Below are 26,251 nucleotides of genomic sequence, written 5' to 3' on the forward strand. Positions count from 1 at the left end.
AGACGGCCTCCATCTAAAGCCAAACGGAGCCCAGTGTGGGACGTGCAGGAGGCAGCCCATCCATGATTCTCTGTCATCACTGATGTTCCTCTCTCTCTCCCCCTCTCCCTTCCTCTCTGAAATCAATAAAAACATTTTAAATATATTTTATTGATTTTGTACAGAGAGGAAGGGAGAGAGATAGAGAGTTAGAAACATCAATGAGAGAGTGTCATCCATCAGCTGCCTCTTGCACACCCCCCACTGGGGATATGCCTGCAACCAAGGTACATGCCCTTGACCGGAATCAAACCCGGGACCCTTCAGTCCCCAGGCCGACGCTCTATCCACTGAGCCACACCGTTTTCGGCACTAAAAATATTTATTTTTAAATTAAAATAAATAACAACAAATGGAAACCTGGCCCAGGTTGCTCCACTTCCAGAAGCTTCTCCTGGGACAGTGATGTCCCTCCTCTACGTGACCGCCTGCTTCTCCACGTGTGGCCCAAAGCTGGACACGGAGCCCGGGTTCAGCAAGGCCTGAGGGGTTCGAGCCAGAAGCGAGGGCCACAGCCCAGCTCCTGGCTCCTGGTGCCCGGGCTCCTCCCCGCCCCCGCCTCTCTGCAGAGCACGGAGGCCAGACGGCGCCTGAGACCAGGGGCCAGTGCTCGCGGGGGAGCCTGCGCTGGGGCCGGCCGGCCTGTCCGGTCCTGACCTGCCGGCCAGCGGATGGCGCCGTGCAGGGTGGAGTTAGCTGCTCGGCCTGCAGCTGAGCCACGAGCGCCCCATCTCCCCGGAGCAGGGCAGCGGCTGGCGGACTGAACGGCTCCCGGCTTGAACGGCAGCGTCGGAGGGAGTCCTATGCCCTCCTCGCAGCAGGACTGGAGGCAGGTGCAGCTTCAGGAGAACGTTTGGGAACAGAGAACGGCCGGAGGGCTAGGTGCGGGGAGCAGTGAGGAGCCTCGGCAGACGGGCCACAGCGCCAGGCACGTCCGGGTGCGGAGCCAAAGGGCGTGGAGGCCTCGGACAGGGGCACGTGTGGGTGGGGAGAGGGCGTCCATTGTTTAACTCAGGAACTCTCCCAGAGTGAGTTTCCACGTGCTCCACACCTCGGAGGGACAGGGACCCCCCGGAGGCCCCTTGTCTGGAAAACAAAACCCCGGGCTGGCACGGTCCCTGCGTGAGGGCCTGGAGGACCCGCAGGAGGAGCACCAGCGGGAGGAGGACTCGCTGCAGGAAGAGGCTGAGCCACGGGAGGAGGACGCACTGGGGAGCCCAGCGGGAGGAGGACCAGCGGGAGGAGGACCAGCGGGAGGAGGACCAGTGAGAGGAGGACCAGCGGGAGGAGGACCAATGGGAGGAGGACCAGCGAGAGGAGGACCAGCGGGAGGAGGACCAGTGGGAGAAGGACCAGCGGGAGGAGGACCAGCGGGAGGAGGACTCGCTGTAGGAAGAGGCTGAGCCTCGGGAGGAGGACGCACTGGGGAGCCCAGCGGGAGGAGGACCAGCGGGAGGAGGACTCGCTGCAGGAAGAGGCTGAGCTGCGGGAGGAGGACCAGTGGGAGGAGGACCAGCGGGAGGAGGACCAGGGGAGGAGGACTCGTTGCGAAGGAGGACCAGCGGGAGGAGGACCAGCGGGAGGAGGACCTGCTGCGGGAAGAGGCTGAGCCGCGGGAGAAGGACGCCCTGGGGAGCCCAGCGGGATGGGGGTGGAGGTCTGCAGGGGCGGTGCCTTCCATGTGCCAGGGGACAGGCTTTCCAGCCTAGAACGCTTCCCGGGCGGAATTGACAGCCACACGGGCGATTGGAGCGAAGCTGTGAGCGTGCACGCGCTCCGGTGAACCTGCTCCGGGCCCGCCCCCCGGGGCCAGGGATGGGCTCCGCACAGGGAGTCAGTGATGGAGGCCCCGGGGAGCGGACACGCGGGCCGTGAGCGGGAGCAGGAGGCGCCCACGGGCGCAGGAGGCGGCCAGGAGGGTGGCGTCCAGACGAGGGCAGGTCACACGTCCACCGTCCAGCACACAGACGGCCCAGGCTGCCGCCACCACATGCCTGCTTGTGCGGGGCCGCTCCTGAGCACCGGCTGAGCTGGGCCGGGGTTTGACCCGGTCGTGGCCGGTGTGGACCAGGTCCCGGTGGCTCGCCGGCTCTCCTCTCCACACGGAACTAGACACTGCACACACACCCCCCCAGCCTGAGCCATCATCTCCCCCTCCTCCCCAAAACCCCCTGGGAACGGGGTCACCAGGGGTGGCGCCAGGCAACCTCGCCCGTGGTCCCTCCTTGGTGCCCCTGGTCCTTTCAAGCAGGTGGCCCTGCTGTCCACGCCGTTTCTAGAAAGTTCTTCCTTCTCCTTCACCACAGCCCTGCCCCGGGGGCCGCTCTCTGCGCCGCCCATTGCTTCCTCACTTCAGAGTGGGGGGCGAGGCTGGTCGCCCTTTGGCACAGCCCATTCTACAGATGAGAAAACCGAGGCTGAGCAACCATGCCTGGGGGCGGTGACCCCGCTGGGCACACCCACATCTCCCACGCAGGGGAGCCGTCACGTGCCCGCCGTGGCATGCACAGGCCCAGACGCAATCTTTTAGTACGGGCGAGCGGCTCGGTCGGCCCGGGTGCGTGCCATCTGACACCTATCCCGGGAGGAGGGGGAAGGCTCGCACCACGAGCGAGGCTGGGAACGGCAGCGGGAGGGCGGCCGGGCCCATCCGCAGGGCACGCACCTCGCTCTCCCCGGGCGGAGGGCGCGCGAGGGGGCCTGGGCAGGCGCGAGGGGCTGAGCGGAGGAACCCTCTGCACCTACCACGGGCGCCGGTGCAGAGGGTTCCTCCTCCTCGGCCCCACCTGCCCTGAGGGGGACGCACGGATATCCCTGAGCTCAGCCTGTGGCTGCACCATAGCACCCGCCCAGAAACAAATTAAAAATAGGAAAGCCCGTCCCCCGGTGCTGCCGAGGCGGAGCGCTGCCGGATTGCTAGGCAACCCCGGGCCCGTGGGAGGAGGCCGCCGAGCTCTGCACGGAGGGCGCTCTGGGCCTGCGGGAGGACGGCTCTGAGCACCGCCCGGGGACAGACGGGGCAGGTGCAGGGCGCCCGCCGCCAGGACAGACACCGGCGGGACAGACGGACGCAGAGAGGAGAGGGGGCGGGTGCCACGGGGTGGGACAGCCCGACACACAGGAAGATGCACCCCATTGCCCGTGCTCCCAGCGCCCAGGCGTCCCGAGCTGTGAGGGCAAACGCCTGCATTTTCACTGACACCCTCCCTCCCCCGTTTTCTTCATCATCTTCTTCAAGAGGTGGCTGCGCGGGGCAGGAGCGGGGACGAGGGAGAGAGATGGGTGTGTCGCACAGCGCGGTGGGCAGGGGGTGCAGAGCGGGGCGGGGCGGGGGGCACTGTGCCCCCTCCCGGGCGGGGCGGAGGGGCGCACCTGCTCCGTCCTCACAGCTCAGCCGCCCGCCCCGGAACCAGCGCCCACACCCGCCGGCCCGGCTCAGGGCTGGGCGCCCACCTCCGAACCAGGAGGTTCCGATCAACGATTCTCTCTCATCATTGACGCTCTCTCTCCCTCTGCCTTCCTCTCCGAACTCCGTAAGAAATCAATTTTTTTTAAAGGACCCCACAGGCAGGACAACGCCCAATGTCCCCGGCCACCAAAGCAAAGCAATCAGGACACGGCTGCCTCCTGCGGGTTTAGAAGCGATGGTCCGGCCGGGTTCGGGCTGCGGGGCGCGGGCGGCGGGTTGGCCCTCAGCGCTCAGTGCTGGCCTCTCCCTCCGGAACTCACCGGAGGAGGCGGGAGCGGCTCACAGGCTCATCGCCCGAGCGGCCGCACGAGGACCGTCCGCACAAGGACCGTCCGCTCGAGGACCGTCCGCACGAGGACCGTCCGCTCGAGGACCGTCCGCACGAGGACCGTCCGCACGAGGACCGTCCGCACGAGGACCGTCCGCACGAGGACCGTCCGCTCGAGGACCGGCTCGCTGGGGGGTCGCAGGTGGGAAAGCAGCTCTGCCGTCTGGGAGGCGGTGCTCGGCGGCGTCTGTGCCGGCCACGGGGCGGCGTGTGAGGCGCCATGTGAGTAGATGTGCGAGTCCGCCTCTCACACGCCTCCTCACACGCTGCCTCTCACGCCCCCTCACACGCCGCCTCACACGCCTCCTCACACGCCCCCTCACACACCGCCTCACACGCCTCCTCACACGCCCCCTCACACGCCACCTCTCACACCGCCTCACACGCCTCCTCACACGCCTCCTCACACGCCTCCTCACACACCCCCTCACACGCCTCCTCACACACCCCCTCACACGCCTCCTCACACACCCCCTCACACGCCTCCTCACACACCCCCTCACACGCCTCCTCACACACCCCCTCACACGCCTCCTCACACGCCTCCTCACACGCCGCCTCACACACCGCCTCACACACCGCCTCACACGCCTCCTCACACGCCGCCTCACACGCCGCCTCACACACCGCCTCACACGCCTCCTCACACGCCCCCTCACACGCCTCCTCACACGCCGCCTCACACGCCGCCTCTCACGCCGCCTCACACGCCTCCTCACACGCCTCCTCACACGCCGCCTCACACGCCTCCTCACACGCCTCCACACACGCCGGCTCTCACGCCGCCTCACATGTTGCTCACACACCGCCTCTCACGCCGCCTCTCACGCCGCCTCACACACCCCCTCACACGCCTCCTCACACACCCCCTCACACACCCCCTCACACGCCTCCTCACACGCCTCCTCACACGCCTCCTCACACGCCGCCTCACACGCCTCCTCACACACCGCCTCTCACGCCGCCTCTCACGCCGCCTCACACGCCTCCTCACACGCCTCCTCACACGCCGCCTCTCACGCCGCCTCACACGCCGCCTCACACGCCTCCTCTCACTCCTCCTCACACGCCACCTCAACACTTCGCCTCACTCACCGCCTCACCATGGATGTTTCCATCGCTCCCTCCCTCTTCTCCGAAATCAATAAAAACCCATTTTAAAAAAGACCGAGGCTGGAGGTCAGCATTGCTGCCCTCACCAGCCAGCAGGCCTGGCTCAGGGTCAGGGCCAGTGACCCGGAAAACACGGCCTCGGTCACCTCCCAGACATGAGGGCCGGAGGGCCCCGGGAGTGCCGGCGGGAGGCGGAGTCTGGGGGAGCGGGACCCCGGCCCGGCCTCTCCCCGCACACGTCTCGGAAGCGCAGAGGGCCCCTCGGGAGGCCAGCGCTAATTACATTTCCGGGATCGCTGGAGGGGACGCGTTAATACTCCGAGCAGATTGAACACGTGAAGCGTGGCGGCCCGGCCCGGCGTGGATGGCTCTGCCATCGGGGTGGGGCCGGGCGTCCCGTCAGGCGGGAGGGGCTGCAGCCCGGAGCCCCGCACAGCCGGAGCCTGTGGGGATTCCGGATGCTGCCCTGGGCCTGGGTCCGCCCTGCCCAGCTGCGCACGCCCCTCCCCTCCCCTCCCCGTCCTGCGGTCCTCTCAAGCCAGTCACAGCTAGAACCCGCCCCCCCACACTGTCCCCCTGTGTCCCGGCTTCCACGCCAGGACACCTGGAGGCCTGTCCCAGCGGTTCCCCAAGGCAGACTCGAACCCACATCCAAAGCGGACCTGCTGGGCACAGGCCAGCCTGCAATGCCAATGACCCATCCACAGGGGTTCATAAAGCACCCACTGTGTGCTCAGCGCAGTCTATCAGGCGGGTGACAAGGAGCAGCAGGTGCAGTCGGACCTCGGGAGCCACCTGGGAGACAGGCTCAGCAGGGACGTGAGCTGCGAGGGGCCAGCCCTGGGGACGGGCCTGGCGTCCAGGCCTCCCAACTGCCCCTCACCGACGGCGTGTCCTGACTCCCTGCCCAGGAAGCGGAGCCGGCATCGGGGCCCAGGGCTTCCCCGACCGCACGGTCCTCGCCTTTGTGACCGGTCTGAGGTGGAGGCGGGGATGGACAGGCCCAGAGCCCGGGTGCTGTCTGGGGCTGGAGGGCCCCGAGCTTCCTGGCAGCCTGAGGCGGCTGCACACAGGCCCGGCCCAAGGGACACGTGGCAACCGGAATGCACTGCCCCTTTGGAGGCTGGAGAGTGCGGCTGGGAAGGCGTCCTGGGTGCCTGGTACCCAGGTGAGGGCACACCCAGGTGAGGGCACACCCATTCACCCAGGTGAGGGCACACCCAGGTGAGAATACACCCGTTCACCCAGGTGAGGGCACACTCATTCACCCAGGTGAGGGCACACCCATTCACCCAGGTGAGGGCACACCCATTCACCCAGGTGAGGCACACCCAGGTGAGGGCACACCCATTCACCCAGGTGAGGCACACTCAGATGAGGGCACACCCAGGTGAGGGCACACCCAGGTGAGGACACACTCAGATGAGGGCACACCCAGGTGAGGCACACTCAGATGAGGGCACACCCAGGTGGGGCACACCCAGGTGAGGCACACCCAGGTGAGGACACACTCAGATGAGGGCACACCCAGGTGAGGCACACTCAGATGAGGGCACACCCAGGTGGGGCACACCCAGGTGAGGGCACACCCAGGTGAGGCACACCCAGGTGAGGACACACTCAGATGAGGCACACCCAGGTGAGGCACACCCAGGTGAGGACACACTCAGATGAGGGCACACCCAGGTGAGGCACACTCAGATGAGGGCACACCCAGGTGGGGCACACCCAGGTGAGGGCACACCCAGGTGAGGCACACCCAGGTGAGGCACACTCAGATGAGGGCACACCCAGGTGGGGCACACCCAGGTGAGGGCACACCCAGGTGAGGCACACCCAGGTGAGGACACACTCAGATGAGGCACACTCAGATGAGGGCACACCCAGGTGAGGGCACACCCAGGTGAGGCACACCCAGGTGAGGACACACTCAGATGAGGCACACCCAGGTGAGGCACACCCATTCACCCAGGTAGGGCACACCCAGGTGAGGCACACCCAGGTGAGGAACACCCAGGTGAGGGCACACCCATTCACCCAGGTAGGGCACACCCAGGTGAGGCACACCCAAGTGAGGGCACACCCAGGTGAGGCACACCCAGGTGAGGCACACCCAGGTGAGGACACATTGCCTCCCTGCCCCTCCCAAACTCCCCCCTGAGAGCACGAAGCTAGGGAGACCGAAGGTGAATGACACGATGGATTATATTTAATCCCTGGGAGAAGGGGTAAATACCACATAAAACTTAGAAGCCAAAAAAAAAAAAAGGAAAAGATTTTTTACTAAAGGAACAATTTCTCTATAGAAAAATAAAGACTATAAATGTTCAAAGAAAAATCACACAGTGAGAAAGAGGTTGGTAGTGTGTATAACTAAAGATAGATCCTTCGTAAATAAAAGGCGATGGCAAATGAATCACAAAGGACAAACAGCCAATAGGAACACACACGTTTGCTGGAAAATAGAAACGGCCATTAAACACGGACGGGGAAGTGCTCCGCCCACTCAGAACTTTAAAAAGTCCACTAATAAGCCCTCTGGTGTGGCTCAGTGAACAGAGCGTCGGCCTGCGGACTGAAGGGTCCCGGGTTCGATTCTGGTCAAGGGCATGTACTATACCTTGGTTGCGGGCACATCTCCAGTGGGGGATGTGCAGGAGGCAGCTGATGGATGTTTCTCTCTCATCGATGTTTCTAACTCTCTATCCCTCTCCCTTCCTCTCTGTAAAAAATCAATTATATATATATATTAAATCCAACTATCAAGAGGCCAGGAAACACTTCTGTGCTCGGTGCTGTCGAGGAGTGAGCGAGCAGACACCTCGATGGGCAGTGGGTGGAGCTGTATTGGGAAGCCTCTGGGAAGGGCTGTCTGACGCTCTGTATTAATCTTTGAACCCACGTGCCTTTGATGGGACAATTCCACTTCCAGGACCCTCTCAGACTGATTTCCCCTCAAAGTAAGCTGACGTGTACGTACAATATACTACGCGCAATATTGTTATCGCAGCAGGAAATACACGTGGGGGTTCCCCTAGGACAGTGGTCGGCAAACTGCGGCTCTCGAGCCACATGTGGCTCTGCGGCCCCTTGAGCTTTTAGCGAAGGCCAGCTTAGGAAGACCCTAATTAAGTTAATGTACCTACCTATATAGTTCAAGTTTAAAAAATGTGGCTCTCAAAAGACATTTCAATCCTCGTCCTGTTGATATTTGGCTCTGTGGACTAATGAGTTTGCCGACCACAGCCCTAGGAAATAAATTATGGGACACCCATTTGATGGCGTCATCAACAACCTTCCTTTACATTTTTATTCATTTATAGCATGTTTTTATTTATTTTAGAGAGAGAGAGAGAGAGAAACATCAATCGGCTGCCTCCTGCACACCCCCTACTGGGGATCGAGCCCGCAACCCGGGCCTGTGCCCTGACCCAGAATCGAACCAGCAACCCCCTGGTGCCTGGGACGACGCTCAACCGCTGAGCCACGCCGGGCAAAAGCACACCTTCCTGTTAAACAAGGGAGAGCTGCACGGCTCAGAAACAGTGTCACCAAAAAGGAAGGTTCCAGAACATCAGACCTCCCTCACACTGGAGGAAAGGCGTTCTAGACGTGAGACATTTTCTGGGGAAACGGGCGGAGCGCCGAAGACGGGGTGAGGGCCGGGAGCGCTGTTTCCGCTTGTGAACTTTTCTTCACGGTTTTAACGTTTTGCCAGGAGCGAGCCCACCTTTCCCACAGAAAACCGCTCTCTGGAGGCGAGAAGCCGCACCGGTGGTTTCCTCGGTGATTTAATTACCTCCTGCTCCGTCTCTCGTGTTAACGTCGTCGGAGCTTACTGCAGCAGAAAAGGCAGAAAGCACAGATTTTTCAAATGGAGACAAAAACCCTAACAACCTTCCCACTCCCGTCATCAAACCGTACCCCAACTCACACCGGGGTTTACCCCCCACCGTGGCCGGCCGGTGGGGGCGGACACAAGGGGCGCCTTTTTCCAGCACCTGCTGCTCCGCACACCCTCTGCCATCCCCCTCGGACATAAACATGCTCGCCAGCTGGTGTGGCTCAATGGGTAGAGTGTCGGCCTGCGGGCTGCAGGGTCCTGGGTTTGCTTCTGGCCAAGGGCGATGAAGTCCCGGAGACGTGGCCTGGACAGCTCCTTCTTCCTTCTAACACAGAGCACCATGCACTGCTCCCAGCACAGGACCCGGCCCCCCTGGGGGCAAGAGTCTGCACCGGGCCCAGCTCAGCGAGCAGCACTGCAAATGAACCTGTGGCCCCCGGCCGGTGTGGCTCAGTGGATAGAGCGTCAGCCCGGAGACTGAAGGGTCCCGGGTTCGATTCCAGTCAAAGGCATGTACCTGGGTTGCAGGCTCGATCCCAGCCCCGGTCAGGGTGCATGCGGGAGGCAGCCAATGGGTGTGTCTCTCTCACATCAATGTTTCTCTCTCTCTCCTGCTCCCTCCTGATCTAAGAATCAGGGGAGATTACCCTCAGGTGAGGATCAGAAACAAGGGGAAGTGCCCTAACCGGTTTGGCTCAGTGGATAGAGTGTGGACTGAAGGGTCCCAGGTTCCATCCCGGCCAAGGGCATGTACCTTGGTTGTGGGCACATCCCCGGTGGTGGGCGTGCAGGAGGCAGCTGATTGGTGTTTCTCTCTCATCGATGTTTCTAACTCTCCCTCTCCCTTCCTCTGTGAAAACTCAATAAATATATACATTTTTTAAAAACAAACAACAGAAAGTGCCCGTGAAAGCTCCTGTCAGCTCCGAGGGGCAGGGGGGCGTGAAGGCCTGGGTTAACCGTCCCCAACGCATGTTCCCCATTTGGTTCCAGAGCCTCCGGTCGCCCCATCTGCTGGCTCTGTGCCTGGGGTGCTCACGCCCGGCCCGGGCGCTGGGACTTCGGGGACCCCTCCAGCTCCGCCAGTGCGGGCCACACGCTGGCTGCCAGGCCCGAGCCCCGGGACCGAGGCCCCGCAGGACAGGAGCAGCCCGGGCCCCGCCACCCTCGCCTCCTCCCAGGGCAGCCCCGGTGGAGGAGGGAAGGCCCACGGGGGTGGAGCAGATGGGGCCGCTCAGACCCCCGCACGGCCGCCATCTGTCCTGACAGCCAGCCGTCTGCCCGGGCAGCCCTCCTCGGGCCTCCATCTGCCACAGCCTGGCCCTCCTCCCGGCTCCGCCAGGGCCCCTGGAAGGGGTGGGTGCCAGCCAGAGCCAGGCCTGCTGCCTCGGGCCGGCCCAGCTGGCACCCCTGCCGGGAAGGGGGCAGGAGCCTGGACGGAGCACCTCCACTTGCAGGGAGAGCAGAGGGAGGAGGCCTGGGCTGGAGGCGGGCAGGGGAGCAGGGCAGTGGGGAGGGTCCCCCCTGTCAGGCAGCCCGGCTGGACAGGCCCTGCTGGGCCCAGCTCCTCCTCCCTGCTGGCAGCCCCTGGGGTCGGGGTGCTGGTCTGCCCCCCAACAGGGACCGAGCTGTCTCTCCCAGGGCGCAGGCGGCTGGTGGGGAGCAGGACACCGGAGCCCCGCTCTGCCTCGGGCCCAGCAGCCCCCCAAGTCCCCCCGCCACTTGCTCAGTGGAGCCGACGCTGAGGGCCCCGCCTGCCTTGGGGAGCCCACCTCAGGCACCACACAGAGGGCCCCCGGGAGACGGCTGAGCCTGCAGGCAGCTGGGGTGTCAGGGGGACCCCAGCCCCTCCTCTGCCTCAGGTCCCCCCTCACTTATGGAAACACCCCCACCTCTCTCCCTGCCCCCCCTTATACATTGCAAGATCGCTCCCTAGAGCCGAAAAGTCAGGGCGGGGTCCTCCCTGGTGAGAGGTGCTGGGGGCACAGGGAGGAGGCGCCCCCACCCTCATGAACCGCTGGAGGCTGCCGGCCTGCCTGGTCCCACAGGCCCCCCGTCTCCACCTGCTCTGAGCCCCCAGGATGGCACCCAACAAGGAGGGTGCCCAGCAAGCTGCCAATCAGAGCGTTGCCCCGCCCCCAGGCAGAAGGCCCCTCCTGGGGACCCGCAGGAAGAGAGGGTGCCCTCCTGCAGAGCCTGGGGTCCTCTCCCTGCCATGCACCCGGGCAGAAGCCGCGCCCAGCGCCCCCACCAACTTGGCCCCCCAGCCTCGGGCCCACGTGGAGGTCAGGGAGGGCGCAGGCACCCAGCTAACGCCTGTCTTCCCTGCAGGAGCGCGGGGTGGACAGGCCCTGGGCACCCAGGTCGGCGGGTGGGGGGGGGGCTTTGGGCTATAGCTGGCGCCGGCGGGGGCACCAGCTTGCGGGCGGTGGGGATGGCACCGAGCCCCCCTCCCGCCAGCCCAGCCCCAGGGCTGCTGAGCCCGGAGCCGCTGCATCGGTGGCTGGACAGCGCCACCTGGTGGGCATGTGGGAGAGCACAGCCAGGCCTGGTCTTCCCACCCCAGCAGGAAGGGGAGGGAGGAACATCCGTGATGAGAGAATCGGAGACGGCTTCCTCCCGCACGGCCCCACTGGGGACCGAGTCCACACCCGGCCTGTGCCCTGGCGGGGAGTCGCACCCTGACCTCCTGGGTCATAGGTCGCCGCTCAGCCTGGCTTTCGGTGGCTTGTTCTCAATTCCCTTCCTGGCTCTTCGGCCTGGTTCCTTCCTGCTCCCTGCGGCTCGGTGGTCAGCACCCCCGCCCTCTCCCCGGCCCTGCTGGGACGGCTGGCTGTCAAAGTCACCCCAGAAAGAGCCTCTCTCCCGCGGGCCCCCCGCAACGCGGCGCACCCCTCACCCACCAGCCGGGGGCCGCCCCTGCGGGAATCAGAGGCCCTGGCCCACGACGGCCACACCAGGCCCGGACAGGAGCCGCGGCGCCCAGGCTGAGGCACGGGGAGCGTAACGGCAGCAAATCCACGGAGGAGGAGAGAGGACCGAGCCGCCGGGGAGCCCACTGGGTCAATCGGCCCCGACTCTACCTCCCTTTCTGACGGCAGTCAGCATCCCCACTGACTCCAGCAACAGGCGGGTTTCCTTCCTCGGAATTCTAGCTGCACGGGGGACGGACGGGGGATGGACGGGGACAGACAGGGACGGACCGGGGACAGACGGGGGGGAGGGCCGCGGATGGGACAGAGGAGCCACTTGCCCGCTCTCGTGCTTCCGGTCCTTCTCTCGGTGTGTGTGGAGGGGGGGGCGGTGTTACAAACATGGACACTGAGCCCACCGGCGTCCACTGACCAGCGAAGCCCCCGGGGGGTGGGGAGGCCTGTGGGAGCCCCGCCCACAGAGCTTCCGCAAAAGGCCAGCCCCACACAGCCCTCACCGGCCTTGGCTTCCAGGACCCGCGGGAACAGGGCAATGCCGAGGAAGCGGGCAGCCGGGGAGCGAGGGGGCCCCTGGCCCGAGACAGGCCTGCTGGAACAGCCCCTGGAACAGCGGACCGGACAGGGCAGCCTGGCTTCCCCTGGCCCCGGCCACCAGCCGCCTGCACTGCGGCCCCGTCCCCGGCACTTTCCCCAGCCCCAGAGGAAACCCCTGGCAGCCATGACCCTCTCTCCACAGCCTGGTGGGTGCCGGCCTGAGTGCCCCCACAGCCCTCAGCGTCCCCCCGCTCCACCCCGCCGGGTCCCGGCTCCATGGGGGGGCGGTTACAGGTTTCTGCCGCTCCCGGTCCCGGACGGCAGCTCCAGTGCCATCGGCCTCCCCACGCGGGAGGGCCTCGGGGCGCACACTGACCCGCGGGTCCCGGTGGCCGGCAAGCGCAGCCCCAGCTCCGCCCACACGCCCGCCATGGCCCGAGCGCCCACAGGTGCCGGCCTCCCAGGCTGTGCCGGCCTCCCAAGCTGTGCCGGAGCAGGGCCAGTGCGGGTGACACCTGCCCAGGCCCTGCCCTGCCGGGGCCGGACCGGGGATGAGCGGGAGGAGCGGGCCTGGCAGGACATCATGGCCGCCCTTATCCGCCCGCCGTGGCCAAAGGTGGGCTCTTATCGCCCGATGGCTGCCGCTATCAGTGCTGTAAACGCGTCCGGAGCGAGCTGTCCCCCGGCCCCGGGGGGGGGGGGCTCATCCCCATCTGTTTATGGGGCTGTTTATGGAAACAGATGGCACCTGGCACAGTCAGCACCCAGCCACCCCCACCTTTGAGCCTCCTGGAGGCGTGCCCCTCCCCCCCGACCTGTGAAGGCCTGGACTCGCCCCCCTCCCGGCCGTCAGCGCCCCTGGCCGGGGCACCGGGAGGAACACTGACAGGCACTCCTGCAGGAGAAGCTCCTGGAAGGTTCCAGGCCGAGTCCCAGCTGCAGCCCCGGGGGCAGCGAGGACCACGGGGCACAGGCTGAGGGGACCTGACAGACCGGCTGTGTGGGAGCCAGGGAGTCGCAGGGGCCCGACGTGCAAAGGGGGCGGCAGCACGCCTGGGCACTGCCTGTCTCCGGGGGCAGAGGGTGGGGAATCAGGCATGCGGGCCCTGCACAGAGGGGCTGGCCCAGGAGGGAGCCCCGAACCCCAGCTCCCAGCGATGGCGCTGGCCCAGGAGGGAGCCTGGAACCCCAGCTCCCAGCGATGGCGGGGAGGGCTGGCCCAGGAGGAAGCCCAGCTCCCAGCGATGGCGGGGAGGGCTGGCCCAGGAGGGAGCCCAGCTCCCAGCGATGGCGGGGAGGGCTGGCCCAGGAGGGAGCCCAGCTCCCAGCGATGATGGGAGGGCTGGCCCAGGAGGGAGCCCAGCTCCCAGCGATGGCGGGAGGGCTGGCCCAGGAGGGAGCCCAGCTCCCAGCGATGGCGGGGAGGGCTGGCCCAGGAGGGAGCCCAGAGCCCCAGCTCCCAGCGATGGCGGGAGGGCTGGCCCAGGAGGGAGCCCAGAGCCCCAGCTCCCAGCGATGGCGGGAGGGCTGGCCCAGGAGGAAGCCCAGCTCCCAGTGATGGCGGGAGGGCTGGCCCAGGAGGAACCCCAGCTCCCAGCGATGGCGGGAGGGCTGGCCCAGGAGGGAGCCCAGCTCACATTCTAAAACTCTGGTTCGGGCCCGGCCGGCAGGGCTCAGAGCGGTGACCTCTGAACCAGGAGGTCATGGTCAATTCCTGGTCAGGGCACAGGCCCTGGCTGCAGGCTCCATCCCCAGTGGGGGGCGTGCAGGAGGCAGCTGATCCATGATTCTCTCATCACTGCTGTTTCTCTCTCCCCCTCTCCCTCTCTCCCCTTCCCCATCTCTCTCTCTCTCTTTTTCTCTCTCTCTCTCACTGGTTCTCTCCCCCCTCACCCATCCTCCCCACAGGCAGTCCAGCTGCTGACCCAGGACACAGTCTGCAGTGTCCATGGGGACCTCACCACCAGGCCGCCCCCCCAGGACACACCAGCCCCCCAGAACCCCAGTCCCCCCACCTACTCAGAGCCTGGAAAGGGTGGCCCAGCCAGAGACCCCTCCCCTGCCCCCCCAGGCTGAGAGAGGGGGGATGCTGGGGGAGGGGGAGGCTGAGGGAGGGGGGAGGCTGAGGGAGGGGGAGGGTGAGGGAGGTGGGAGGTTGAGGGAGGGGGGAAGCTGAAGGAGGGGGAGGCGGAGGGAGGGGGAGGCTGAGGGAGGGGAGAGGCTGGGGGAGGGGGAGGCTGAGGGAGGGGGGAGGCTGAGGGAGGGGGGAGGCAGAGGGAGGGGAAGGCGGAGGGAGGGGGGAGGCTGAAGGAGGGAGAGGCGGAGGGAGGGAGAGGTAGAGGGAGGGGGGGAGGCTGGGGGAGGGGGGAGGCTGGGGGAGGGGGGAGGCTGTGAGGGGGAGAGTCCAGGTCCGGAGAAGCACTGTGACAGCACATAATCCTGTTAAAATATTAATCCTCGCTCAGCCGAGGCGGTGGCTGAGATAAAGCCCCGAGAGGTGATGAAAGTCCGGGCTGATACCAGGACCTTCGCTGATAAACCTGCCGCCAAGGCCGGGCGGGCCCTCCATGGGGACAGCAGGCGCCCGGTCTCCGCGGGGCGGGGGGGGGTCGGGCTCCTAATCTCTCGCAGGCTGGAGCCCCCCCGCCCGCTCCCCTCACCAGCCCAGGCCTCGCAGTGGCCGGCCAGCCAGGGCGCGTCCTGTTCGGAGGGTGTCCTGCTGCGCCGGCCGAGGACCAGCAGGGTCAGTCGGGCGCGGCCCTGGTGGGACCTGCTCATCCCGCCCCGAGGTGGGCCCACCTCCTGGGCGCCGGGGTCCGTGCGCAGGGCTCCTGGCTCCGGCTCCGGGCTCCGGCTCCGGGCTCCGGGCTCCGGGCTCCGGGCTCCGGCTCCGGGCTCCGGGCTCCGGCTCCGGCTCCGGGCTCCGGGCCCGGGCTCCGTCGGGTCCATTGGCTCCAGGCTGGGAAGGAGAGCGGGGCAGGGACCGGGTGCGGCCTCGGGGACCAGCCCGCACAGCTCTGCCCAGCGGAGCCGGGCCCAGAGCTGGGCGGCTGGTTCTTCCCAGCCCGGCCCCCACGGGCTCACCAGCTCGGGTCCATGTGCACCGTGTCCACGCAAACCTGCTGCCCTCAGGAGCCACTGGCCCTGCCCCTGACTTCCCGCCACCCAGCTTGGCGGCGACCGCTCCAAACTCTGACCCGCCCGGCCGCTGGCTCAGGGCTGCGTGTGGATCCGGCAACCAGGAGGTCACGGTTCGATCCCGTCAGGGCACAGGCTGGTGCGGGCTCCGAACCCCGTGGGAGTGCAGGAGGCGGCCGGTCCATGCTTCTCTCCCTCCCTCTCCCTTCCTCTCTCTGACATCCACAAACACGTATCTTTAAGAAGACCACCACCCCCAAAAAAAAGAAGACCCCCCAGCTGGGTGCCCAGCCCTGCCTTGGCCTGTGACATGGCCCCTGGCACAGGCCCTGCCCTCCTGCCCTGGCACAGCCAGGGGTAAGTCACCGCCTGCACAGCAGCCATCGCCCGCATGGCCTTGGTGCTGAGAGCGCCACAGACCGGGGACCCCCAATGCTCTCCATGGGGCTGTGGTCCCGCCCCAGGCAGCACCCCATCTTCGCTGGCTGGGGGCCTCTGAGCTCGGAGCACAGAGGGAGCGAGAATCAGAAAGGGGTGCAGCAAACCTGGGGTGTGGCAGAGGCCCAGGGGGGCACATCCTATTCTCCCCCACATTGGCCAGCGTGTGGTCACATGGCCAAGCCTCACTGCAGAGAATGCTAGGAAATGTAGTCTTTCTCGTTGGTGGCCATCTTGTGAAGACAGTGGATTTTACATTAAATTTTATGTTAGGTATTAGATTATATTCGCATAAAATCCAGGCTCCCCTGTGGCCTGCCTCCTGGTTTCAGCCTGAGCACGCCCCTCCCAGGGCCCTGCTCCTCCCGTGACCTGCCCTCTGACCCCGTCACCCCCGCTGCCTGGGTGGGAACTGGCCGTCCCCGGAGATGCTCCCTTTCCTTCGCTCCCACGGCCACCACCGTGTCTGGGCCACGGCCCGGCCACGGCCACGGCCTGAGGACGGCACACTCATCGCCGCCCGGCACCCAGCTCCCTGCCTGCCTCTCGCCCACCACCTGCCCTGCCCGGGCTGCCCTCCTACCCAGACCCACGGGCACCAGGGCCTGCTCGCCGCTCCGTGGCTCCGGACGCTCCAGGGCTCCGGATTGCACAGGTGGCCTCGGCCCCGCCGGCCCTGCCCCCATCCTACCCGCCCCAATCACCCTCCCAGGAGGCCCACCCACCGCCCACCAGGTGCCGCCCGCAGACACCCCATGTGGCCCTGCCTCACTCCCTGCGTCCTGTCTGCCGTGTCCTCCTTTCGTTGTGTGCCCACCAGGTGGACGGAGTCAGGAGCACGCCTGCTCCCTCACTGCGGGGCCCCCAGGACTTAGAGCGGCTCCGTCAGGAGGGGAGGGGGTGAGTGACCAGTGTCACCCCAATAAATTCAATTTTTAAAAAAGGGTGGTAAGCCGAAACCAGCGTGGCTCAGTGGATAGAGTGTCGGCCTGTGGACTGAAGGGTCCCAGGTTCGATTCCAGTCAAGGGCATGTACCTTGGTTGGGGGCACATCCCCAGTGGGGGGTGTGCAAGAGGCAGCTGGTTGATGTTTCTCTCTCATCGATGTTTCTAACTCTCTATCCCTCTCTCTTCCTCTCTGTAAAAACTCAATAAAATATTTTTTAAATAAATAAAATAAATAAGAGTGTTAAGTCCTCACCGTTGTGGTTCAGTGGATAGAGCATCAGCCTGCAGACCAAAGGGTCCCAGGTTTGATTCCAGTCAAGGGCATTAAAAAAAAAAAATTGGTAGGGAGAGAGACAGACATGGAAAGATAGGGAGAGAGGAACATAAAGATAGAGAGAGAGAGAGATAAAGAGACAGAGATAGAGAAAGATAAAGATAGAGAGAAATAAAGATAGAAAGATAGAGAGATTGAGATGAGAGAGAGAGGGAGAGAGAGAGAGAGAGGGAGAGAAGAGAGATAGGAGAGAGGAGAGAGTCGCTGAACCATGCCCCGGCCAGGGCTCCGCCCCTCCCCCATGGGCACAGGTGACAGGGGCACCCCTCTCTGAGCGCCTTGCTGATGAGGCTGCCCGGCAGCGCCCCCTGAGGACCCACAGGGCTCTGCTGACCCGGCCGCAGTGTGGCTCCGCCCGCCCAGCCCAGGACACCCCTCACCCTGAAGCGAGGGCAGGAGGCCGTCCCAGCTGGGCTCCCCATGGCCCTGGGCTCCCTGGCCCTGGCACCCCTCCTCCCGTCCCCCCGTTTCCGCATGGCCCTGGCCCAGGCAGGCCCGGGGCCCACACCCCCCAAAGGCCCCCGACTTCCAGGCTGTAGGTCAGAGTGGGGCCCGGGGACGGAGAGAGCGGGCAGGGGCCAGGCCACCCCGGGGAGGGCCCCTCTGCTCTCTGATCCTGGGGCGTGCCCCCCCCCGCGAGGACACACGCCCACGGGGGAGGAGCGTGGGCAATAAAGGCAGGGGCCACGGGCCACGGGCCACGGGCCACGGCCTCCGCCCGAGCCTCGGAGAGCAGCTCAGACGCCAGCGACCCTGGGACTTTGCTCCGCTCCGTCCGCGGCAGGAGCACGCCCGCCCCGGCGCTCAGACAGCCGCCATGCGCCGCCCGGCCGCCCTCCTGGCCGTGGCCGCGGCCCTGGCCGCCCTCCTCGCCCCGGGGGCGGGCAGGCCCGTCGGCCGGCAGGGCTCCCGGCACAAGCTGCTCCTGGTGTCCTTCGACGGCTTCCGCTGGGACTATGACCAGGACGTCGACACCCCCAACCTGGACGCCATGGCGCTGGACGGCGTGAAGGCCCGCTACATGACCCCCGCCTTCGTCACCATGACCAGCCCCTGCCACTTCACCCTGGTCACCGGTGAGTGCGCTGCGGAGGGGCCGGGGCGCAGGGCCAGGGGAGCGGGGTGCACACAGCCCTGCCCCAGGGGCCCCGTGCGGGGGCAAGGGGGAGCCGGGAGGGACACTGGCTGGGGAGACAGCGTGGCCAGCAGCCCTCAGCATTGGCAGCAACTGGTCTCTCCGGCAACGGTGACCTCAGCCCGGGGGCAACCCAGGAGGCCATCCCGGAGGAGGTGAGTGTGGCCGGGACACAGAGATGAGTCTGGGGCACCAGCTTCATCTTTTCTTTTTTATTTTAAATCCTCACTCAAGGCAGCGGACACGGAACATGGGACAAGGGTGTTTTTCCATTGGTTTTTAGGGAATGGAAGAGAGAGGGAAAGAGAGAGAGAAACCTCGATGTGGGAGAAACACATCGATTGGTCGCCTCCTGCACACGCCCCAACCAGGGCCCGGGCCCGGGAGGAGCCTGCAACCGAGGTGCGTGCCCCCGACCGGAATCGAACCCAAGACATGTTGGTCTGCAGGACAACGCTCTAGCCACTGAGCCACGCCAGCTCGGGCATCCCTCCACCTGAACCTAACGCTTACACCTGCCATGACCCCGTGTGCAAACAGGCTGCCTCTGAGGCGCTGGTGACACGACTTTGGGGCGGCCTGTCCCTGTAGGCGGCTCGTCCTCGCCCGCACTTCTGTGGCCTCCGCCCCGGCACACACACACCGCCGGCACCAGCTGGCACCCCCTCGTCCCCCCACAGCTCCTCTCTGCCGCACGTGTCCGGGGGGAGGGAGAGCCGCGCACGCCCTCAGGCCCCGCCTCCGGGGCCCGCGCTCCCGGGCATTCCCCACACGCACGAGCTGGCAGGCTGCTCGGACCCACACCGTTCGACCAGACCCTGCCTGGCTCTCTGCCGAGGCTGGGTCCCATCTACGTCATCAGTCCCTCCCGAGAGCCACACAGGCGCAACCAATCTTTTTTTAATTGTTATTGATTTCAGGTGGGAGGGAGAGGGAGAGAAACATCCATGATGAGAGAGAATTATGGATCGGCTGCCTCCTGCACGCCCCCTACGGGGACTGAGTCTGCAACCTGGGCCTGTGCCCTTGAGAGGAATCGAACCCAGGACCCTTCCGTCTACAGGACTACGCTCTATCGCTGAGCCACACTGGCCAGAGTCACACTGATCTTTTGCTAAAACCAATGAGGCTGCAAGCGACGCCTCCCAGGGGGTCCTCGGGGGCTGGGGTGGGGCAGGGTGTGCTGGGCCAGCGGGTCGGAGCGCGTGCCCGTGGCCGTGCCCGTGGCCGTGGCCTCGGTGACAGAGCCTCGCCCATTCCCTCCACCTCCTCGCAGGCAAGTACATCGAGAACCACGGCGTGGTGCACAACATGTTCTACAACACCAGCAGCAAGCTCAAGCTGCCCTACCATGCCACGCTGGGCGTGCAGCGCTGGTGGGACAACGGCAGCCTGCCCATCTGGATCACCGCCCAGAGGCAGGTAATGCCTGCGCCCCGGGGCCCAGCCCGCACAGGGCGCCCCACCCTCCAGTCGGACAGAAGCCACCTGTGGGCCCTGTGGCACTCGGGGAGGGGGGTCGCACGGGGAAAGGACCCGCCCGACACAAAGGGGTGTGACCCCAAAATGGCTCTGTCCCCTCCCCGAGGGCCAAAGGGAAAAGAGAGGAGCTGCCGTGTCAGCCCAGGAGTCCCATCACCCCGAAATGTCTGGGGGCTTCCGGGGTGTAGCTCCCTGTCAATGGTGTCCAGTGGAGGGCGCCCTTTAAGTCTGAGCCCCCCTGTGGCTATCGGGCCCCACGCCCCAACCCCACACCCCCACCTACCCCAGTCCAACCCCGAGGCTTAGGCGTTGGCCTGGGGGAAGGTGGGTCTGGGTAAACAAAGCAGCGGTGGTTGACGGACAGACAGATGGATGGACGAGAGGGTGAAGGACAGCGTGGGGCACGGAGGAGGGGCTGACACTCCAGGGCGTGGACGTGGCAGGGAGGGGCCGGGCTGCAGGCCGGGAGGAGGGCCTCGGCACCGGAGCCTCCGGAGCGCCTGGCCGTGGCAGCAAGGCCTGGCATGGTGGGCACCGGGCCTGGCGCTATCTATTGGAGCGAAGTCCACCGCACTGGCTCCGCCTCCAGAGGCTCTGCCCACGATAAGAGCCTGTCAGACAGGGAGGTGGCGCCCGGCTGGTGTGGCTGTGACCCAGGAGCCAGGAGGTCGCTGGTTGGACTCCCGGATTCCTGGTCGGGGCATAGGCGAGGGTTATGGGCCCAGCCCCCTGTGGGGAGTGTGCGGGAGGCAGCCGATCGAGGATATTTCTCTCATTGATGTTTCCCTCTCTCTATCCCTCTCCCCTCCGCTCTCTCTAAAAATCAATAAAAACATATGATTTTTAAAAGAATAAGCTCAGCCCTAACTAATGTGGCTCAGTGGATAGGGTGTCGGCCTGCGGACTGAAAAGCCCCGGGTTCGATTCCGGTCAAGGGCATGTACCTTGGTTGCGGGCACATCCCCAGTCGGGGGTGTGCAAGAGGCAGCTGATCAATGTTTCTCTCCCATCAATGTTTCTTTTTTTGTAAACCATGATCTCATTTTTATTATTATTTTTTTATATTTTATTGATTTTTTTTACAGTGAGAATGAGAGAGGGATAGAGAGCTAGAAACGTCGATGAGAGAGAAACATTGACCAGCTGCCTCCTGCACATCCCCAGTAGGTACCGCAACCAAGGTACATGCCCTTGACCAGAATCAAACCTGGGACCTTTCAGTCCGCAGACCGACACTCTACCACTGAGCTAAACCCGTCTTGGCTCCCATCGATGTTTCTAACTCTCTATCCCGCTCCCTTCCTCTCTGTAAAAAAACAATAAAATAGATACATATTTTTTAGAAGCATAAGTTCAGGGCTGCATGATAAAAAGTCAATATACAACAAACCATCTTAAATAAAAAGAAATGAAAAGGCTGGGCAGCAGTGGGCGTGGCAGGAGGGCGGGGCGGGGCGGGAGGGGGGCCGGGCCGAGCCTCACGCTGCCTCCCCGCAGGGCCTGCGGGCCGGCTCCTTCTTCTTCCCCGGCGGCAACGTCACCTACGGAGGCGAGGCGGTGGCGCTGAGCCGCAAGGAGGGGGTCCTGCACAACTACAAGGACGAGGCAGAGTGGCGGGCCAACGTGGACACGGTGCTGCGCTGGCTCACGCAGGACGGCCTGGACCTGGTCACGCTGTACTTCGGGGAGCCGGACTCCACAGGCCACCGCTTCGGGCCCGACTCGCCCGAGCGGAGGGCCATGGTGCAGCAGGTGGACCGCACCGTGGGCTACCTGCGCGACGGCGTCCGGCGCAGCGGCCTGGAGGGCAGCCTCAACCTGGTGGTCACGTCCGACCACGGCATGAGCACGGTGCAGAAGGCCGGCGACCTGGTGGAGCTGCACCGAATCCCCGGCTTCTCCTTCAGGGACATCGAGTTTGAGCTCGTGGACTACGGCCCCAACGGGCTGCTGCTGCCCAAGCCGGGGCGGCTGGAGCAGGTGTACGCCGCGCTCAAGGGCGCGCACCCCAAGCTGCACGTCTACAGGAAGGAGGACTTCCCCGAGGCCTTCCACTACGCCAACCACCCGCGCATCACGCCCCTGCTCATGTACAGCGACCCGGGCTACGTCATCCACGGGGTGAGGGCCCACGCGCCGCGGGGGACACGGGGGGGGGGGCTGCGGGGCTGCTGGTCTCTTCCCCGCCCCCGGAAGAGCACCCGTCTCCAGCCAGCCCCCCGTCTGAGGCACACCGGCCACCAGAGGGACAGTCATCACGGCAACACGTGTGCATGCGTGCGTGTGCATGGGCACACATGTGTGCGTACGCCCGGTGTTTGTGTGATGTTACGTGTGCATGTGTTGGCACACTGTGTGCTTGTGTGTGCACGAGTGCATGTGTGTGTGGTGCACATGTGTGTGCGTGAGTACATGTGTGTGTTTGTGTGCACCTGCACGTCAAGTAACGTGTGGGGAGATCAGCCATACGAGTGACAGGGACAAGGCTGAGCCCTCAGAGGCCAGGGCGGAGCTCAGGGAAGGAGGTGCAGGTGGGGGGCTGAGGGGGGGGTGCTGCGGGTTGGGGCAGCCCGGCTGGGTGCTGGGGTCCCTGTCTATGTCACAGGGTCCTTGCAGAGGCGCTGGCTTCGGGCCACTGATCTTTTAAGGCTCAGAACCCCCGGCCCCATGTCCGCACCCTTTGGGAGGGAAGGGGGTGTTGGGGGAAGGGGGGCTGGCAGAGGGGCAGGGGCCGGGGAGTCCCACGAGGCCTCAGGACGCCCCACCACCACCCGCAGAGGGTGAACGTGCAGTTCAACAACGGGGAGCACGGCTTCGACAACGGGGTGCTGGACATGAAGACCATCTTCCGGGCCGTGGGCCCCAGCTTCCGGCGGGGCCTGGAGGTGGAGCCCTTCGAGAGCGTCCACGTGTACGAGCTGCTGTGCAGGCTGCTGGGCATCACGCCCGAGGCCAACGACGGGGACCCCCGCGCCCTGCTGCCCATGCTCACGCCCGAGGCCGTCGGGGGCACCAGCGCCCCGCCGACCACCACGCCCTCAGGTGAGGCCCCGCCCTCGGCCCGCACCGTCGGCCCCAGCCACATGGGCCACATGGGGCGCCTGCTCCCTGCCCGCCCGGCGTCCCCTCCGCAGTGTCCTCTGCCTCGCAGTGTGGGCGGCAGAACGGGACGGGAGGAGTTCAAGGTGCAGGGCGGAGGACCGGGGGGCGTTGGCCCAGGGACAGGCCTTCTGGGTGAAGCCCCTCCAGGCCCCTGGTCCCGGGGAGCCCAGACTCCCCCAGAAGGACTCCTTCCTGGAGACCCACTGCCAGCGCCCACTCCCCCACCTGGCCCGTCCCAGTGCAAAGGTCACGGGAGCTGGACCATGGGGGGGGGGGGGGGCTGGCTAGATGAGCGGGAGGCCGGGGCGCTGGGGAGGAACAAAGAGGGGTGCTGAGAGGTGACTTTGGGGGCTCGTGGGTCGCTTCGGGAGGAGCTGGGTGGTGACATGCCCCCGTGCCCCTCCTCCTGGGGCCTCCGACTCCCCACAGGGTCTGCACCCCTGCCTGGTGCCCCCGTGATGACAGGCCTGCTGGCGGCTGCAGTTCTGGCCAAGGTCGCATAGTGCCACCGCTCAAGGTCAGGGCTGGGAGGTGCAGGGAGGGGGGAGGGAGGGGGGAGGGAGGGAGGTCCCCTCGCCCCCGTAGACCAGGCCCTGTCCCACCTCAGAGGAGTCAGTCCTCCGGCCAGGGCCTGGAGCAGCCCTTCAGAAACAGGCGCCCAGCCTCCCCCTCTGCTCAGGCTCTGTGCTCTGGGACCAGCAGGGAAAGACTAGCAACTGCAGAGGGAGTGCAGCGGGGGCGGAGGGGGGCCTGGAACACCAGAGCCAGCTCAGAGGATTCGCTTACTGAGGGACAGCCCCTTGTCTGCCCTGTGATGTCACAGCCCCTTGTCTGCCCTGTGATGTCACAGCCTCTTGTCTGCCCTGTGATGTCACAGCCTCTTGTCTGCCCTGTGATGTCACCGCCCCTTGTCTGCCCTGTGATGTCACAGCCTCTTGTCTGCCCTGTGATGTCACCGCCCCTTGTCTGCCCTGTGATGTCACCGCCCCTTGTCTGCCCTGTGATGCCACAGCCCCTTGTCTGCCCTGTGATGTCACAGCCTCTTGTCTGCCCTGTGATGTCACAGCCCCTTGTCTGCCCTGTGATGTCACCGCCCCTTGTCTGCCCTGTGATGCCATAGCCACTTGTCTGCCCTGTGATGTCAGAGCCCCTTTGTCTGCCCTGTGATGTCACAGCCTCTTGTCTGCCCTGTGATGTCACAGCCCCTTGTCTGCCCTGTGATGTCACCGCCCCTTGTCTGCCCTGTGATGTCACCGCCCCTTGTCTGCCCTGTGATGTCACAGCCCCTTGTCTGCCCTGTGATGTCACCGCCCCTTGTCTGCCCTGTGATGTCACAGCCTCTTGTCTGCCCTGTGATGTCACAGCCCCTTGTCTGCCCTGTGATGTCAGAGCCCCTTTGTCTGCCCTGTGATGTCATAGCCCCTGTGATGTCACCGCCCCTTGTCTGCCCTGTGATGTCACAGCCCCTTGTCTGCCCTGTGATGCCACAGCCTTCTGGCCAGAGTGACGCAGGCCATTCCCTCTGAGAAGGCAGTGGAGCGTGGGGTGTCAGGCTCCGCCTGGCTCTGGATGCGCAGGGAGCCAGGCAGCCAGGCCCCGAGCTGGCATCTGCCTTGGGAGCCAGGAGGGCGATGAGACAAAGGAAACCGTGGCCCAGAGGACTGGGCGGGGGGGGGGGGGGGGCCCACAGGGCCACGCCAGGGTCTGACGTGGTGACTAAATGGGCCCATACACGGGGCAGGAGCAAGGTTAGGGACAGGCACTGCCAGTTCGGAGGTCACCCCAAGGTCGGGCAGCACATCTGGGTGGCAGGGCAGAGGGGGCAAATGAACCTGTTCCGATGCCTTCGAGGTGTGAGGGGTGGAGTGGAGGACAAAGGACACGGCCTGAAGGCTGGGGGGACGGAGCCTGAGGCCCCGGGGTGCCTGAGCCGGGAAGGACGGGCACCTGACAGCGTGCGGAGCCGGGGACAGAGACAGAGGGCTGGGCCCACACGCCTGACTCCCCACCCGCCCGCCCCAAGTGCCTCCATCTCCTCAGCAACCCGCCCTCACCCCACCCTCCCACCATCTCTGCCAGGAAGCTCCACAGCTGCCCTCGCGGTGAGGACGGACACGCGGACCTGTCTCCCCAGCCGGCCAGAGACAGCGCGCCTTGGCCTCCACGTCCCCACAGCCCGGCCACGCTCCGTCCTCACTCCGTCCTCACGCGCTGGCAGTCCGGCCCCTGCCCAGGCCCGCTCGGTCCACGGCCCGGCCCGCCCCTCCCTCCTCCCTCCTCCCTCCTCCCTCCTCCCTCCACCAAAGCCTTCCAGAGTGGAGCTCCGTCTGCGGCCGCGTGAGGGCGCGCAGGAACCCCGCCCCAGAAGGTCCCTGTCCTGGACCACCAACCGCGGGCTCCAGCCCCGAGGGGCCGCAGGCAGCGGGGGCGTGGCCCCTCTGGTCCTCACGGGGCTGGCCGGCTGCTGCTCCGGGCGCGGTCCCGCAGGGGCACTGTGCCCGTGGGACAAAGGACACGCCAGGGCCAGCGAGGGTGCGCCTTCCCCCGAAGCCGCCGGGCCCCGTGTGGAATAAACTCCCAGCGCCTTGGAACGACCCCAGACGCGGGCACCCATTCACTCCGGGGAGTGGGGGCGCTGGGTGGACCTCCAGGGGCAGGGGGTGACGTGTGCGCCTCACCTTGAAAAGAAAGGGGCTGGGGGGGCGAGAGGGCTCCTGCGACAAGATGGGGAGCGAGAACCCCCAAGCCACGTGGCTCCGTTAAAAAGCGGCCAGTAGCGCCCTGTGGGCGGGAAGGGAGACGTGCGTGTGAGCACGTGTGGGGGGGGGGGGGGGACACAGCTCTGGGGGCTCAGGAAGAGTGGGCACTGCCTGTCTCCGAGGGGGTGGGGGGCCAGGCCAGGACCCAAAGGGACACTGTCCAGCCCTCGTCACCCGACCCCGGATGCTGGGCCACATCAAGGCGTGGGCTCTGTGTCAGACCAGCTTCTGTCCCCCTGTCCCCCTACAAGGGGCTGCCCAGGACCTGCCCGCTCACCTGTGACACCCTCCTCCCCACCTGGGCCTCTGGGAGCTCCTTCTGGTCTCTGGATCCCCCCATCCTCCCCCCACAGGGCTCCCCGGCCCTCCCCAAGGTTTCCTGGAAGCGCCCACTGCCCGGTGCCCGGCCTGCCCGCCGGCTCCCGCCAGAGGACGGGCCTCTGTCCTCACCTGGTCGCAGGGCAGGGCCATGTCTCCAAGTCATCGCCTCCCAGGTGCCGGGAGCCCTCGCCGGTGCCGGAGCAGCCAAAACGGCCCAGGTCCCCAAAAGGCACCCAGCCTTCCACCGTCAAAACAAGAGCCCACCAGGCCTCGCCTCTCGATTGGCTTTTTAAACAGAGAGAGAACCTGGTCCGTCCCACACGTCACAGTGACC

At 65.7% G+C, this 26,251-nt stretch overlaps 1 protein-coding gene across 1 annotated transcript; it reads left to right on the forward strand.

Annotated features, from left to right (window-relative positions):
* Positions 1–2,778: 2,778 nt before the first annotated feature.
* Positions 2,779–25,022, forward strand: ENPP7 (ectonucleotide pyrophosphatase/phosphodiesterase 7). Its single transcript, XM_036412292.2, has 8 exons — positions 2,779–2,804; positions 5,959–5,963; positions 17,867–18,194; positions 19,530–19,675; positions 21,233–21,856; positions 22,513–22,777; positions 23,267–23,354; positions 24,917–25,022. The coding sequence occupies exons 3-7, from the start codon at positions 17,936–17,938 to the stop codon at positions 23,338–23,340; spliced, it is 1,368 nt and encodes a 455-aa protein (XP_036268185.1). The 5' UTR covers positions 2,779–2,804; positions 5,959–5,963; positions 17,867–17,935; the 3' UTR covers positions 23,341–23,354; positions 24,917–25,022.
* Positions 25,023–26,251: the final 1,229 nt, after the last annotated feature.

The sequence above is a fragment of the Pipistrellus kuhlii genome, unplaced genomic scaffold (genome assembly GCF_014108245.1).
Source record: "Pipistrellus kuhlii isolate mPipKuh1 unplaced genomic scaffold, mPipKuh1.p scaffold_m20_p_44, whole genome shotgun sequence".
NCBI lineage: Eukaryota > Metazoa > Chordata > Mammalia > Chiroptera > Vespertilionidae > Pipistrellus > Pipistrellus kuhlii.